At 57.0% G+C, this 13,261-nt stretch overlaps 1 protein-coding gene across 13 annotated transcripts in view; it reads left to right on the forward strand.

Annotated features, from left to right (window-relative positions):
* The window catches only part of KIF1A (kinesin family member 1A), a 39,083-nt gene that overhangs the window by 19,421 nt on the left and 6,401 nt on the right, over positions 1–13,261 (forward strand). For 8 of the 13 annotated variants that reach the window (XM_034063851.1, XM_031050815.2, XM_034063854.1 and 5 more), the window contains 19 exons: positions 222–328; positions 954–1,037; positions 1,145–1,325; positions 1,406–1,478; positions 1,763–1,856; positions 1,987–2,135; positions 2,276–2,454; positions 2,544–2,681; positions 6,996–7,114; positions 7,196–7,281; positions 7,627–7,765; positions 7,927–8,095; positions 8,424–8,514; positions 8,859–8,977; positions 9,158–9,213; positions 9,647–9,755; positions 9,877–9,943; positions 10,035–10,119; positions 10,703–10,808. In XM_034063851.1, the coding sequence (XP_033919742.1) occupies positions 222–328; positions 954–1,037; positions 1,145–1,325; positions 1,406–1,478; positions 1,763–1,856; positions 1,987–2,135; positions 2,276–2,454; positions 2,544–2,681; positions 6,996–7,114; positions 7,196–7,281; positions 7,627–7,765; positions 7,927–8,095; positions 8,424–8,514; positions 8,859–8,977; positions 9,158–9,213; positions 9,647–9,755; positions 9,877–9,943; positions 10,035–10,119; positions 10,703–10,808 (2,151 nt within the window). Of the gene's footprint in view, positions 1–221; positions 329–953; positions 1,038–1,144; positions 1,326–1,405; positions 1,479–1,762; positions 1,857–1,986; positions 2,136–2,275; positions 2,455–2,543; positions 2,682–3,536; positions 3,798–6,995; positions 7,115–7,195; positions 7,282–7,626; positions 7,766–7,926; positions 8,096–8,423; positions 8,515–8,858; positions 8,978–9,157; positions 9,214–9,646; positions 9,756–9,876; positions 9,944–10,034; positions 10,120–10,702; positions 10,809–12,569; positions 12,597–13,261 lie in introns of all 13 variants that reach the window. The other 5 variants (XM_034063848.1, XM_031050816.2, XM_034063849.1 and 2 more) reach the window with 2 other exon arrangements.

Consider the following 13,261-nt stretch of genomic DNA (forward strand, 5'->3'; position numbering starts at 1 on the left):
GGGCAGCAGGGTGACAGCTGTGCTCAAGCTGGGCACCATTTCCAGGCCATCCCCGGTGCCATAGCCATGTGGGAAAAATGTATTTGACTATAATCTTGTCAGGGGTGTTGGTCCTGCTGTGCACCTAGGGCTGCTCCTGTCAATCCCAAGGATGGTTTTGAGGGGAGGCCCTGGGAGGGGCTGCTTTGAGGAAGAATCAGACTTGGGTTTCTTCCTGGCAGGGTTGGCCGGGAAGATGCCGAGAAGAGGCAGGACATCGTTCTCAGCGGGCACTTCATTAAGGAAGAGCACTGCCTTTTCCGCAGTGACAACAAAACCAGTGGTGAAGGTATTCCTTGTCTGGAAGGGCTCCACCTTCCCACAGACCCCAGTCCCTCTGCATGTCCCCAGAACCTGGCCACAGGCAGGGGTCCTGCTCTCCTCAGACTAGGGGAGCTATCCTGCATAGCCATGGCCTCTCCATACTTCCAGAGTGAGCTACGGCCCTCAGCTAGCTGGGAGGGAGGCTCATGCAAGGCATGTGGAAGCTGCCATGGTAAGGCAAGCCAGGGAGATCAGGGTGGGACAGAAGAGCAGACCATAGCAGAGAAGGAGCAGAGACCACACCACAAACCAGCAGGAACTTGAGGGTGAAACGGCTTTGGGAGACAAGCCTAGGGAGGCTGGAGATGCATGCTGGAGTCTCTGATCTCCTCTCACATCCAGTCTCCAGCTGTTTTTAGTCCTTGGGACTGCTCTGATTAACAGAAGGCTGGCCAAGCCCTGCTGGTTACCTGGGGTGTGGGTGCTGCCAGTGGGTACCCTGGTGTCCCCCTACTTCATGCCTGGGGTGCTGGCTGGGGCAGCTTTCCCTTTCTGATCCTGCAGGAGCTGTGGAGCAGGGGATGCAGGATTTATCCCTCTACTTCCACCTTACCTTTTGTTCCTTTCTTCCCCTCTGGCTGTTTCTCCAGTAATAGTGACCCTGGAGCCCTGTGAAGGTGCTGACACTTACGTGAATGGCAAAAAGGTGACGGAGCCCAGCATCCTGCGCTCAGGTGAGTTCTCACAGCTGGCTTGCCAGCACTGCTCTAACCCACCTCCCTCTGTCTCACAGGGCCCTGCACTAAACCCATGCCCTTTTTCCCTTCATGCATCCCTGTAGGAAACCGCATCATCATGGGGAAGAGCCACGTCTTCCGCTTCAACCACCCCGAGCAGGCTCGGCAGGAGCGGGAGCGGACCCCATGTGCTGAGACCCCGGCTGAGCCCGTAGACTGGGCTTTTGCCCAAAGAGAGCTGCTGGAGAAGCAGGGCATTGACATGAAGCAGGAGATGGAGCAGCGGTGAGGGCACAGGGGTTGCAGTAATGAGGAGCTGGGTATCCACCTCCAGGTTGGTCATACTCCTTTTCCATTCCTCCCAGGCTCCAGGAACTGGAGGACCAGTACCGAAGGGAGCGGGAGGAGGCAAACTACCTTCTTGAGCAGCAAAGGCTGGTAGGTGGCCAGGACCTTGCTCCTTCTTAGGCTCTTCAGGCATGTCTGTATTCATGGAAGATGTTTGCAAGGGTTGGTTCTGAGTGTCTTAAAAATAAGGGCAAACCTCTTGTTTGCCCTTATTCCTGGGATTGTTCCTGGGATTGTCCCCATAAACACAGATGCAGAGGAGGAAGGATGCCGGATTCCTCTGGGGCGGGGAGCAGGGGGAGAAGCACTATGTGGCATCATGGAGGGAGGTCACACCTTGTGGGTTGCATAATCCCTCTCCCTGCTTCCCCCAGGACTATGAGAGCAAATTGGAGGCTTTGCAGAAGCAGATGGACTCTAGGTACTACCCTGAGGCAAATGAGGAAGAAGAAGAACCTGAGGATGAAGGTGAGGGCTATGTGCCGCCACAGGGTTTTGATGATTTCTGCAGAAGAGTGGAACGTGGGTCTCCTGTGCACCTCTGTGCCGATGTGCTCCCTCCCAGTGGTGGGGTGACTGTCCCTCTGTGTCCCCACAGTGCAGTGGACGGAGAGGGAGTTTGAGCTGGCCCTCTGGGCCTTTAGGAAGTGGAAGTGGTACCAATTCACCTCCCTCCGTGACCTGCTCTGGGGCAATGCCATCTTCCTCAAGGAAGCCAATGCCATCAGTGTGGAGCTGAAGAAGAAGGTGGGTGCCTGGGGCTCCTCTCTGGCTTGCTGCAGCACAAGCATGGCCAGCCAGGGAAATGCTGAGGAAGAGCTTACTAGAGGCACATGGAGCTTGCTGTCCTCACAGGTGGCTCACTCTCCCCCTCTACCCCTCTTCAGGTCCAGTTCCAGTTTGTTCTCCTCACGGACACACTGTATTCACCTCTCCCTCCTGACCTGCTGCCTCCTGATGCTGCCAAAGACCGTGAGAAGCGGCCATTCCCCCGGACCATTGTGGCTGTAGAGGTGCAGGACCAGAAGAACGGGGCAACGCATTACTGGACCCTGGAGAAGCTGAGGTGGGTGAATGATGCCCACACCAGGGAGGGCTTGGATGGCTTCAACCCAGTTTCTCAATGCTGCCCACTGCATTCCTCTCTGCCTGCAGGCAGCGTCTGGATCTGATGCGTGAAATGTATGACCGTGCAGCAGAAGTGCCTTCCAGTGTCATTGACGACTGTGACAATGTGGTGACCGGCGGAGATCCTTTCTACGACCGCTTCCCCTGGTTCAGGCTGGTGGGCAGGTGAGCACTTCGGCTCCTTGTTAAGCACAGCTGGGACCTGCAGGCAGCCCGCAGGAGGAAGTGCCGCCAGCATTCACCTCTCTGGGGCTGTGCACTGGAAGGATGTGTTGTCCCCACACCATGGTGGTCGGGGCTCATACTGTCTGTGATGGCTCTCCTCTGCGTTGGCTGCTGGGACCCCGAGGGACCTGCAAGCCCCTGACAATGCTCCTGCTGCCTGCCCTAACCCAGTGCTGTGAGACATGGGCTCTTGGCTTGCTGACAGCGGGAGGTGGGGGACCCGCAACTGTCCAGCAGGCCAAGAGCCTGTGCTGTTGTGACCTCTGCGAACATGAGCAAGTGTTGGTGTCGAGCGTCTGTCTGTCTGGTATGTGCTGCGTGTCTCACTGCACCTCCCGCATGCTTGTTGGAAGGGTGCCGTGCCAGCAACAAGGATGGGCTACCCCAGAGAGTGGGTCTGCCCTGGCGTGCAGAGGGAGCAGGGGGCTGAGCTACATGCACGTGGAGAGATTCCCTTTGGCGGCAGGGGTGGCAGCAAGCCTCATGCCACATGCAGTCCCTGTGCTGCCTGTAAAGCCAGCAAGGGGAATCCCCACAGTTTGCACCAGTTCCTTGGCTCACTCTTTTCTCCGCCCTTTATAGCTGACTGTGGTTGGTGGCTTCCTTTTGGAGACACACTGGATGGGCAGGTCTTCCTGACGTCCCTTGCTTTAAACAGAAAAACCCACTCACCCCAAAACTTAACCAGGAGAAAAACAAAACAACCTAGAAAAAAACCCAAAATTCCTTTTCTTGCTCTCTCTGTTTGGAACAGCTGGTGTTAACCTGTCTTCTATCTTGTTGTACTAACCTTAGTTCAGATATCTCTGGCTGCAACAGCTCTCCTCTTTTCAACACATGCATGAGCGAGCGCATGGCTGATCTCACCCCCTCCCCTACCTTCTCGAACCCCGACTCCGACATCACCGAGCCTGCTGACGAGCAGCACCAGGGGCAGGAGGAGGAGGAGGAGGAGGAGGCGGAGGACCTGGAGGAAGACATCTTTCCGGAGTGCCCACTGTGTGATGGCCGGGATCCGTTTTACGACCGCTCCCCCCTGTTCAGTTTAGTAGGAAGGTTGGTGAGGTTTTAGGAGAGCATGCCGGGAAGGAACTAGCTCTTTCGCGTGAGAGAACTGCTTTCGGACATGACTCCCACCTCCGGGGTGTGCTGGAGGCACAGGGGGTGGGTGGCTGGCTGTCCAGGATTGCTGCCAAGCCTGGGGCACCCAGTGGGGCAACAAGTTGCTCACCGAGGTAGGGCTGTGACAACCATTGAGGCGGTAGAGGACAGAAGGAGGAGTCAGATAACATTAGCTCCACTGGAGACCCTATAGGCAGGTCCCTGTTTGGGCAGCCCCCACAAAGGGAAGCTCTGGTGCATCCCTGGCACTGAAGTAGCCAGTGAAGCTGCATGGTGGTCTTGGTCTTGGGTACTTTTGTGGACCTGAATCAGGGTGACTCCCTGCAGTGCTGCTGGCTGGTGACATAGAGGCTCTTTGAAGCCATGCATACCTCTGGCACTGGCTTGGCCATCCTGGCTGAGTTGGTCAGTGTGAACCCTCCCCCAGACATGAGGCTTGGATGTCCCCAAGCGGTTGAGGACAAAGCTGATGGACGAAAGGGGAGACCAGGGTGCAGGTGGGAGAGGAGGACTCTGAAAAGAAGTGTTTCCTCTCACTGCACATACCCAATACTTGGCTTGCGGCCATCCCTGCCAACTGGGCACAGGAGGTGTTCAGGGAGGCCATGGGGACCTGGGTACAGGCTCCAACTCTTCCTCAACTCCAGCCAAGAGCAAGAGCTTTGAGTTTTCATACCTGTTGGCCAGGAGATGCCCATGAGCTCCATTGGTCTTGGCCTGGAGAAACTTACCAGCTGCCAAATCCAGTCTGTATCTGCCTATCCCCAAGATGGGATGTGGTTGCTGCCAGCTCTGCTCCAGGGTTTTCCCAAGGTGATGTGTGCCCAGAGCTCATCCTGGAGCCTCTGACCCATGCAGGAGCAAGAGGGTCTCATGACAGTGAACCTCTCCCTGTTGGGGCTGCTCCAGCTGGGGTGGAGCTGGAGCACTGGAGCTCTCTTCCTTGGTGTGCTAAAGCCAGGCTCAACCCTGCCAGGCAGAGTATGAGCAGCAAGGTGGGGAGGAGGGGGACCAGTGTAGGCAGAGAGGGCGGAGGTGGGATAAGAGTCCTGCAGCCTCAGACTGAAAGAGCTGGGTTCTTCCCCTTTTTTTTTTCCTTTTCCCTTATTTTAAAAAACAAAACAACCAACACATCAAAAAACCCCAAAACTCTTGGGGGCACTTCAAAAAAACAAACAAGGCCCTGTGGCAGCAGCCCCGCTCCGTGCCGGGGACATGTTCCCTGGAGCTTGGCGCATTCTGACTTCTTTTGAGTCTGCCCTGGATTTGGCTCCCCGTGCAGCAGCTCCGCCGGCCACATTTCTTGTGAAGTGTGCTTGGATTGGTTTATGATTGGATCCTTGTATTTTATTTTTTTCTTTTTCTTTCCTTTTTTTTTCCTTTAAGGTTTTTGGTTTGGTTTATTTTGGTTTGGTTTTGGTTTTTTTTAGCTGCTGGCTCTGTCTCTCCAAAGCTTTAGCAAAAATTGGGGTTATTTCACTTTTGTCTTCCTTTGGAAAGGCTTTTCTTTGGTCTGAGCATGCCATCTTTGCACCTCACCAATCTTGTGGTTAGTGTCCCTGCCCTCCTTCCTCTAGTGACACACGTGTCCCCCTCCTCCTTCCCTCCCCCTCTTCCCTCCCTGTCTTTCCTCCCCCCTCCACCTCCTTGGCTTCAAGACCAGGTGCCCTGCTGTTTCAGGGTGGTGGGTGCACTCAGATCCACGCACTTTGGAGACCTCTCCATGGCCACAGGGCCACACGGGAAGCCCTGGCCCACTCCAGCCACTTGTCCCTGGTGGCCTCAAAGACATGGAGTGAGATTGCCCCAGCAGGAGACAGTGATGGGGCATAAATTTTGCTTCACAACTTGAATCTTTGGAGATGATTTGGGTGGCAAAAGCCTCAAGCAGTGATTGGTAGTCAATGGGATTCACCAGAGCAAGAGGGAACCTCCAGACTTTGGGGCTTGGGCTGCAAGTGTGGGGCTGAGGCTGCCTGCAAGAACCCACTGGGGCACCTTTGGGTGCTGTTGGATGTCTGCAAACATGCCTGCAAGGCAAGAAAGCACTGCCAGCTGCCTGGAGATGCCGAGAAGCAGAAATGTTCTGGCTGGCCCCATGACACCTGAAGACACTGCATGTCAAGATGTTGGTGGGTGCCCTGGGGAAGGGTGCCAGGCACCCTGCACCCTCTTTTGCTGGGAAGAGTAGTTGGCACCTCTCAGCAGGGAGCTTGATGCCAAAGGCTGTGTAGGTGACTTGTCACTGCCGAGGGCATGGCAGCCGCCATCACCAGAGTGCCAGGAGGCAGTCGAACAGCAAGCCAGCTGGTGGGGAAGTTGAAGAAGGCATCAAGAGGAGTCAAAACACTTGAGAAACAGGGAGCTGCAGCCTGACAGGAGTTGTCAGCAGCAACATGGGGCAGCTGTCACATCATGTTGAACCCCAGTGTGGCCCCTTGCCTGTGACTTGCTGGTGGGCAGCCTGGGATCCTGAAGCCACGCATGAGAAGGGAAGGGGTCAGGCCACACATGGCACCAATGCTGCCAGCCAGGCAGTGCAGCAGGGCAAAGCCACCTGCAGTCCTGCAACACTGCAGGCAGAGCAGGTTCATCTCTGGAGGCTTCTGGCCTATGGCCAGGACCTCTTCCTCTCCTCTCCTTCACACCTCTCTACCTCCCTTGTCACCCTCCTTTCCCTCCCTGCCTTGCCCCTGTCCCCCTCCATGGTGATTCCGCAGCTGCCCCCAAGTCATGTCGCAGCACCTCCTGCCCTAGTGCTCCAGCTCTCCACCACAGAGAAGGTCCTCTTCCCTCCCAGCTTCACGGTGGCACCAGCGCAGCCCCCCTCCCCTCCCCGCCCGCCACGGAGGTGACAGCCGGAGAGGTAGGCAAGGCCGGTCTGCTTCGTGGTGCTGCCCACGGTGCGCTGCCCGCTGCCTGCCCGCTGCCCGTTCCCGACCCTTCCCGGCTGGCCCTGGCTGCCTTCTCTTTAGTTTTGCTTTGCAGCGCCGCGGTTGCGCCGTGAGCGGTGACCTGGGATCCCGGCCGGCGCCGGCCATGCCACTGCGCCTGGGCACCGGTGGGTGGGAGCAGTGACCGCTCTCCCCCCCCCCGTGTTGTGTGTCCCTCCCCCCTTCCCCTCACTGGCAGGGCCTTCGTCTACCTGAGCAACCTCCTCTACCCTGTGCCCCTGGTCCATCGCGTGGCCATCGTCAGCGAGAAGGGCGAGGTGAAGGGCTTCCTGCGCGTGGCAGTTCAGGCCATCTCAGGTAGGAGGGGGATCCCCCCAAACATGTGCCCCTCACATTCCCCACACCCCCCATGCTGGCTCACCCCCATCCCTCCTCCAGCGGATGAGGAAGCCCCTGACTATGGCTCCGGTGTGCGTCAGTCGGGGACAGCCAAGATATCCTTCGATGACCAGCACTTTGAGAAGGTATGGTGGCAGCTGGCTCTTGGTGGGTGCCTGAGTACCACAGACCCCTTGCCTGCCATGGCAGCACTCCCTTATGGGGACCACCAGGTTCCTAGAGGTGCAGGCATCACCCTGCTCTTGACTGTGTCTTAGAGCAAGTGCTGTGGGATGGGAGGAGAGAGCTGGAGGTGCCCTGCTGCTAGGGTAGTGATGGACTGTGCCAGGAGAGCCACTCTGGACACCACCAGCATCCCTTAGCCCCACAGTGGAAGGTGTCCCTAACATTGGCAGGGGGATTGGAACTCTGTGATCTTTAAGGTCCTCTCCAACCCAAACCATTCTATGATTCTATGATTCCTGATGCAGTTCCAGTCGGAGTCATGCCCAGCTGTGGGAATGTCTCGCTCGGGGACCTCCCAGGAGGAGCTGCGCATTGTCGAAGGCCAGGGGCAGGTCAGCGATGTGGGTCCCTCTGCTGATGAGGTCAACAACAATACCTGCACAGGTGAGCTGGTGCTGGCAAGTGGCTGGAGAGCAGCCCCTCTCCTGACACCCAGCCTCTCCCACCCACCTGAGCATCAAAAGCCTATTGCCCTAGTGCAGGGCTGCTGGCAGATGCTGGGGGTGTGATGCCTCACCTTACTGAGGACCCTTCCCTCCCTGCAGTGACACCAGAGGACCTTCTCCTGGACAGCCCAGAGAAGTCTGTATCAGAAGGGCCACTGGAGACGGCTCTGGATCACTTGAAGCTGGGCAGCATGTTCACATTCCGCGTGACAGTCTTGCAAGCCTCCAGCATCTCTGCAGAATATGCAGACATCTTCTGCCAGTTCAAGTGAGTCCCCTGTGCCCCTCCAGCCCTACATCTACCACTGTGCTCTGGTCATTGCCTTGGGTTGGTGATGAATGTAGGGGAGCCCCAGAACCCCCACCTCTGAGCTCTTCAGGGATGGGAGGCAAACCCAAGGGCTGTGGGATGAGCCCATGCACTTGTCTGGTAGCTTCTCTTGTTTCTGGAGAAAGACTCCCGCCATGTTCGGGGGATTCTGTGCCAGCCCAAGGTATTGAGGGGAACTCTTGTCCTAGTTTCTTCCTTCTCTCTCCTCCCTGCTCCAGCACATCCCTATCCCACAGCTCCTGAGTCTCTTTCCTTTCCTCTGCAGCTTCATCCACCGCCATGACGAGGCTTTTTCAACAGAGCCCTTGAAGAACACAGGACGGGGGCCGCCACTGGGCTTCTATCATGTCCAAAACGTTAGTACCTCTGCCCTGCCTGCATTCCCTCACCCCTATGGCTGCTATGGTCCCTGCAGGACTGTTGGCTGGATCTTCTCCCCAGAGAAGATAGTCAGAGCTGCCTAGCTAAGCCAGCCTTAGACAAAGTGGATGTGTGGGGCAAAGAGCAAAAACCTGCCACCCCAGCTGGGATTGCATGACAGTGGTCTTTGTGGGAAGAGCATCACCAAGCCACAAAGAAGGGGGTGGGTGAGGGTTGCAGGGGATCAGACAGGCTTGCACCCTTCCACTTCCCCAGTGCTGTTGCTGGCTGCATCCCTTTCCCAGATGAACTGTGCTCTTGATGGCTCTTTCTCTTCTAGATTGCTGTGGAGGTGACCAAATCCTTCATTGAATACATCAAGAGCCAGCCTATTGTGTTTGAAGTATTTGGGCACTACCAGCAGCATCCCTTCCCACCCCTCTGCAAGGATGTCCTGAGGTGGGTGCACCCTGGGCTGCTCCAGCAGCTGGGTGCCACTAGAGCACCTGGTACAGCTGGCTTCCTGGGGACCTGGAGAAGTGGGTTAGGTGGTGGGAGGGGGTGGCCCTGGGGTGTAGGTGGAGTTGGCTGGTTCAGGGGTCCTTGTGGATGCTTTAACTGAGACAGTTCTCTCTGCAGCCCACTGAGGCCATCCCGGCGCCACTTGCCCCGTGTGATGCCACTCTCCAAACCAGGTAGGGGATTTGGCCTCTTGCTTCTCTGCCCACCCATAGTCCCTGTGCTGGGTACAGTGCCCCCTTCCCCAGGGGAACCAGTTAGGACCCCAGGGCACCACAAAATGTACTGTGGACCAAAATGTACTACCAACAGGAACACCCTAAAGGCCTGGTGCCCATTCCTGCATCACCCAGATGATACAAATCCCCCTTCCTACCTCCTCTGGAATCTTAGGGAGGAGGCTACTCAGCCTGGATGGCTCAGCAATGAGTCAGCAAAGTCCCTTGGATGGGGCTGTCCCCCTCTGTGCACTCCCTCCTGCCTTGCTGCCACGTCCGTGTGTCTTTCCACTGTGTCCCTGTATGCTCTGCCCATATCCTGCCTGCCATCAGACACTCAAGATGCCAGCAGCAAGCTCATCCTTTAAGCTGTCTTTCCAACTTGCTATAGTGCCTGCAACGAAGCTAAGCACCATGACTCGGCCCAGCCCCGGCCCATGCCAGTGCAAGTATGACCTGATGGTCTTCTTTGAGATCTGTGAGCTGGAAGCCAATGGCGAGTAAGTCCTGCTGGAAAGGGGAGTGGGAAAGAGAGGGAGGAGGCACAGTGATTTGGTCAGTGCTTGGCACTTCTGCACAGGCTGATGGGGTTCTGTGTCACGCCATGATCCTTTGTTCCAGCTACATCCCTGCCATTGTGGACCACCGTGGAGGCATGCCATGCCATGGGACCTTCCTCCTCCACCAGGTACTCCATCCCTGAGGTGCTGTTGTGGCTCTAACTCCTGCTAGGAGCGTTGTTAACCCCTATCCATTCTCTGTGGCCTTGTGGGTCTCAGGGCATCCAGAGGAGGATCACTGTCACCTTGGTGCATGAAACAGGCAGCCTCATCCGCTGGAAGGAAGTGCGGGAGCTGGTTGTAGGTAAGCCAAGCTAGGTTGGATAGGCTGTGACCAACCCCCACCCCATCGAGATCCCAAGCATCCTCTTGGTCTGTTTCTCACCTGTGTTCCCATGTGGAGCTTTGCACCTGCCTTGTCTCCTCTCCTGCCCTGCAGTAGCAAAGCTACCAGAAGGTGACACCGGGACACAATGTGGGCAGGGTGCCTTGGTCCTGGGTATCACATCCAAGAGCTGTATTAGGGCTTCTGGCACCAAGTGGACAAGAACTGAGAGGCTGCTGTCTGTAATGGGGGCATTACTGGGGTGATGCAGACAGGTGGGCTGCCCATGCCCCTTATGGGGACCCTCACAGGGCCACTTCCTGTAACCTGAGAGGCATCCTGTAAGGGTAGTGAGGCACTGGAATGTGTTGCCTAAGGAAGTTGTGAATGCTCCATCCCTGGCAGTGCTCAAGGCCAAGGCTGGACAGAGCCTTGGGCGACATGGTTTAGTGTGAGGTGTCCCTGGCCATGGCAGGGGAGTTGGAACTAGATGACCTTAAGGTCCTTTCCAACCCTAACTATTCTATGACTCTATGATTCTATCCCTGTGCTGCGTTTGCAGGTCGGATCCGGAACACCCCAGAAGCAGATGAGTCTCTCATCGACCCCAACATCCTGTCCCTGAACATCCTCTCCTCTGGGTACATCCACCCCTCCCAGGATGACCGGTGAGTGCTGCTGCTTCTCTTGTTCTTCCTGCACTGTGGTGAGGGCTGGAAGAGGAGACACGGGGAGGCTCTCAGCCCCTCTGCAGGGTCCTGCTGACCTGTTGCTGCCTTGGGGGGTACTTTTCTGGAGCTGCAGAGGGTCTTGGGGTTCAGGGTTGCCAGACTCCTCCCTCCTTCTCCCCAAGGCCTCCCTGCACTAGGCTTTGGCACGAAAGGGAATTTGGGTGGTGATCCTGCTCTCTGTTGGTGACTGTGACTGCCTGGCACAGAGAGCTGGTTGGTACTGCTGCCAGGAGGACGTACCAACCCTGTGGCTGGAGAGGACCTGCCGTAAAGGGTTATTTGTCCATGTCCCAGCAAACTCACAGGAAAGACTACTTGGTGCCCATAGAAGGTCCCTGTCTGTGTGGGAGTGATGCAGGAAAGCCAACCCTCATGAGCACTGGGGGATGGCTGGGTGACCTTGACGATGCCTGTCCTAGGGGACTGTGTTCCCACTGTGGGTTTGGCAAGGGTGTGGGAGCAGCAGGGCCAGATGGGTTTTATCTCTAAGACCTCTCTGGCTGGGTTCTGTGGTGGTGTGAGGAACCAGTGGGTGCAGAGGGCAGAACTCTCCTCTGAACCAAGCCTGCTGGCAAAACTCAGTAGGCAGGCAGCAGTCCCTGGCCAGAATGTGTGTGTGCAGGTAGCTGTGACAAGGATGGTCACTGGCATCACAGGGAGCAGCAGGGACCGGTCCTGAGCTGTGCATATGGTGGTTTCCAGTGTAGGAGCGTCCTCCTGGGGAGTGGGAACCACTTTTCCCCATCTTTTATTTGGGGTCACTGTTGCATCAAGGTGGCCTGTCCCAAGACAGGGTGTTTTTGGAGCTGGGACGATAGAGGTCTGGGTGGGAGGTGCCAGCATGCAGTGCTCCTAGAGCTGCTCCTGGACATAGTGAGTGACAGGCATACGGTGCTTGGGCAGCAGAGCCACACCATGGGGTCAGATACATGTGCAAGTGGTGGACGAAGAGACTTTGGCACAGCCATGGGGACAACAGCAAGGCCAGGTGGGGACTGTTGGGCAAGGAGGGCCTTGCCAGGCAAAGCTGCGGTGGTTTTTGCTGGGCTGCTGCGAGCTGGATGGCTGTGGCACCTGTGGGCTCCTGGGGCTGCCCTGTTTTATGTCAGCTCCTGACTGGGCCAGTTGGTCCCAGGATTTGCAAAAGCCTGCCTCACCTGTGCTGTCAGGAGGTCTGTGCCTCAGGGCCAGCCCCAGTTCAGCTGCAGGCCAGCATGCATGCCATGTGTTACCCATCCTGTGAGCCTGTCTAGGGCCAGGTAGGGGGAGGGGTGGGGAGCCGGCTTCCTGCAGGATGCTGAGGGGCCCTCCCCGCTTCCATCCTGCATGCAGGTATGCATGCCTTAGCCCCACCAGCCTGCTAGGACAGGCAAAGGAAGGACAGCAGGCAGAGCCAGGGCCCGCTTCACCTTCCTTCCCGGCTGCTTGTGCTCCCTGCTTTGCTGCCTTATGCCGTGCAGCCTCCTCTGCCCAGAGCAGCCCTAGCTCCCCTCCCCATCCCAGCCTTCCCAGTTCCTTGGAGCTGCTCAGGAGACCAGGGAGCAATATGGCTCCCTCCCCAATACCTATCCATCCCGGCATCGAGCGCCCAGGGAGGAGTTGTGGGGGGCAGCCCCCAGGGTCCCCCCCTTGCTTCTCTCTGCTGCTGCTGCCCATCAGAGCCCACACTAACCATGTGATTGTTTTGTGTTTTCACAGGCAGTTTCTTGATTCGGATATGCCTAGGTATTATTTGTTTCCATTGATTTTTTTTTCCACCCTCCCGTCTTTCTTTCTCTCCCCTCGCCTTGGTGCACTCACTCCGGCCGGAGGCAGCACTTGGACATCCAGCCCCCCATCCCTCTACACGCCCCATCCTTTCTCCCTCCCATCCTGGCACCTCTTGCTCACCAGCCCCTTTTGCTGTTTGTTTGGGCCGCGCTCTCGCTGGCTGCTGCTCCCCTCGCACGCCTGCATCCCCATCGCCTGATTTGGGTTTTGGTTTATTTCTTGCTTTTTGACTTCACTGCTCTCTCATCGATTTGGCATCAGGTGCTCAGTGTGCCGCTCCCCCATTGCCTCCCACCCAGGTTCAGCCCCCAGCACCACTAGGAGTAGCTGCAGGGCTGGTGTAGACCATGGTGGGGGCTTCAGGCCATCTCCAGCCCTTGCCTGGGCACCTGGTGATGATGTCTGGGTGCACAGTAGACTTGTGGGTGCAGATGCGGCATATGGGTGGTGTTGTGTTTGTACGTAGGTGCAATGGTGGGTGCACACACACCCTAATGTGGCATAGACTATTGTAGCCCTGTGTAATGGTGGGGATTGGCTTCTGAGGATGGTGGGGGCTTTAGCTGGGACTGCAGTATGAGCCTGGTGTATGGGTGTATGGGTATGTGGTGTATGGGCAA

Source organism: Melopsittacus undulatus, chromosome 6 (genome assembly GCF_012275295.1).
Source record: "Melopsittacus undulatus isolate bMelUnd1 chromosome 6, bMelUnd1.mat.Z, whole genome shotgun sequence".
In the NCBI taxonomy this organism is placed as follows: domain Eukaryota; kingdom Metazoa; phylum Chordata; class Aves; order Psittaciformes; family Psittaculidae; genus Melopsittacus; species Melopsittacus undulatus.